This window comes from Plectropomus leopardus, unplaced genomic scaffold (assembly GCF_008729295.1).
Source record: "Plectropomus leopardus isolate mb unplaced genomic scaffold, YSFRI_Pleo_2.0 unplaced_scaffold40265, whole genome shotgun sequence".
Taxonomy (NCBI): domain Eukaryota; kingdom Metazoa; phylum Chordata; class Actinopteri; order Perciformes; family Serranidae; genus Plectropomus; species Plectropomus leopardus.
This window is the reverse complement of record NW_024644088.1, coordinates 129-845: the sequence shown is the minus strand read 5'-3', so window position 1 is coordinate 845 and position 717 is coordinate 129. Positions and strand designations below refer to the sequence as shown.

Here is a 717-nt window from a genome sequence, read left to right as displayed (position 1 = left end):
TTGTCTCTGTGTCTCCCCTGTGTCTCAGTGTCTCCCCAGTCTGTCTCTGGTTGTCTCACCTGCGCTGCTGCTCTTCATGCTGATCTCGGCCCTCAGCGTGGTGATCTCCAGCTCGTATTCCTGCGCCGTGGCGTGGAGCCGCTGTAGCTCCGCCCTCAGCCGGCACAGCTCCTCCTGCAGGGAGGCGATGTCGTTTTCCCTCTCGGCCGCCGCCTCCTCGGCCGCCTGCTGCAGCATCAGCACCTCCTCCTGAGCGGACCGAAGCTCATCCTGCACCTCCTCCAGCTCACTCTCCTTCTCCTCCTCCAGACTGTCCATCTCCTCCTGCAACGAGCGCAGCTGAGCTGAGAGAGGAGGAGGAGGAAAACATTTAGACAGACAAAGTTTTCTTTACTTTGGTCAAACTCGAGAGTGAAGACGAGTTTTAAAAAATGTGAACGTTTGGAAATATGAAGACATCTCTAGAAAATGAAAACTCTTTCAAAAATATTTTGGCGATATTTCTGAAAAGTTAACACACTTTGGAAAATAAAATTGTGATCTGAGACAGGTCAAATGTTTGATATTTTTAAATTATTTTTTCTTTTTTGAGTTTTCCCTCGTTTGTAAAAGAAATGGTTTGGATCTGCCACCAGACAGGACAGGATTAGACTGCAACGAACAATCAGAACTGCAGAGAGAATCATTGGGGCCGACCTGCCCTCCATCCAGGACCTT

The 717-nt window shown here is 49.4% G+C and overlaps 1 protein-coding gene across 1 annotated transcript; it reads right to left on the bottom strand.

Annotated features, from left to right (window-relative positions):
- Positions 1-59: 59 nt before the first annotated feature.
- On the bottom strand, positions 60-344 carry LOC121939049 (sarcolemmal membrane-associated protein-like; the record flags this gene model as incomplete). The annotated part of the gene is made up of 1 exon (XM_042482189.1): positions 60-344. A coding segment is annotated over one exon (285 nt), but the record flags the coding sequence as incomplete, so codon positions are not given.
- Between the last annotated feature and the right edge of the window lie 373 nt (positions 345-717).